This window comes from Myotis davidii, unplaced genomic scaffold (assembly GCF_000327345.1).
Source record: "Myotis davidii unplaced genomic scaffold, ASM32734v1 scaffold211, whole genome shotgun sequence".
Classification (NCBI taxonomy): domain Eukaryota; kingdom Metazoa; phylum Chordata; class Mammalia; order Chiroptera; family Vespertilionidae; genus Myotis; species Myotis davidii.
Genome location: NW_006282523.1, coordinates 1,379,030 through 1,379,994, shown reverse-complemented (window position 1 = coordinate 1,379,994; position 965 = coordinate 1,379,030). Strand labels below are relative to the sequence as shown.

Genomic DNA, 965 nt, shown 5'->3' with positions numbered 1-965 from the left:
GGGCTGGGCTCAGCCTCATGCGCCTGGCCTGCTTCCGGGACTCCATCCTGCGCTCCGACGAGGTCGTGAAGCCCTTGGGGCTGCAGGTGTCGGAGCTGCTGCTGAGCACGGACGAGGCCACTTTCGACGACACCGTCAACGCCTTCGTGAGCCTGACGGCCATCCAGGTCGGTCCCTGGGGTCGGGGTCGCGTCCGAAGGCCCGGGGTGGGGTGGGGGGGATGCGGAGGGCGGGGCCTGGACCTGCCGGGACCTCCCCAGGACTCAGGTGACACATCTGCCCCCAGATCGCCCTCATAGACCTGCTGACCAGCCTGGGCCTGCAGCCAGACGGCATCGTCGGGCACTCCCTGGGCGAGGTCGCCTGCGGCTATGCCGACGGCTGCCTCTCGCAGGAGGAGGCTGTGCTCGCCGCCTACTGGCGTGGCCAGTGCATCAAGGAGGCCCACATCCCGCCGGGGGCCATGGCGGCCGTGGGTAGGTGCTGCCCAGGGGCATGGTGCCCGTACACGGGCTGGTGGCCATCAGTGCCGTTTTCCCAGGAGCCTGAGATGAACCCACGTGGGGACAAGTACCCCCCTCCCCGAGGACCCACACAACTCGGGATAAAGTCGGGGTGTCAGGGTCACTTGCCTTGGCTCCCTCCACAGGCAGGAGCCTGGGTGTCGTGATGAGGGAGGGAGGCCGGGGGCTGGCAGTAATGACACCCCCACTGAGATGAGACGCGGCGGGGGCGGGGGAGGCCTGTAAAGGCTGCTCCCTCCGCGGCTGCAATTACTGAGCCGGTCATTAGTGCTGCCCCCTGCGGCCTCTCTGCCCACAGGCTTGTCCTGGGAGGAATGTAAACGGCGCTGCCCCCCTGGCGTCGTGCCCGCGTGCCACAACTCCAAGGACACGGTGACCATCTCGGGACCTCAGGTGGGCACTGGGGCGAGGCCGGTCCTCAAGTCCCTCCCCAACCTCTGG

The 965-nt window shown here is 68.4% G+C and overlaps 1 protein-coding gene across 1 annotated transcript in view; it reads left to right on the top strand.

Moving 5' to 3' along the window:
• Nucleotides 1-965, top strand: part of FASN (fatty acid synthase) — a 54,054-nt gene that overhangs the window by 17,771 nt on the left and 35,318 nt on the right. Inside the window, 3 exon segments of the mRNA XM_015559883.1 lie at nt 11-167; nt 287-476; nt 823-921. Coding sequence (XP_015415369.1) covers nt 11-167; nt 287-476; nt 823-921 — 446 coding nt within the window.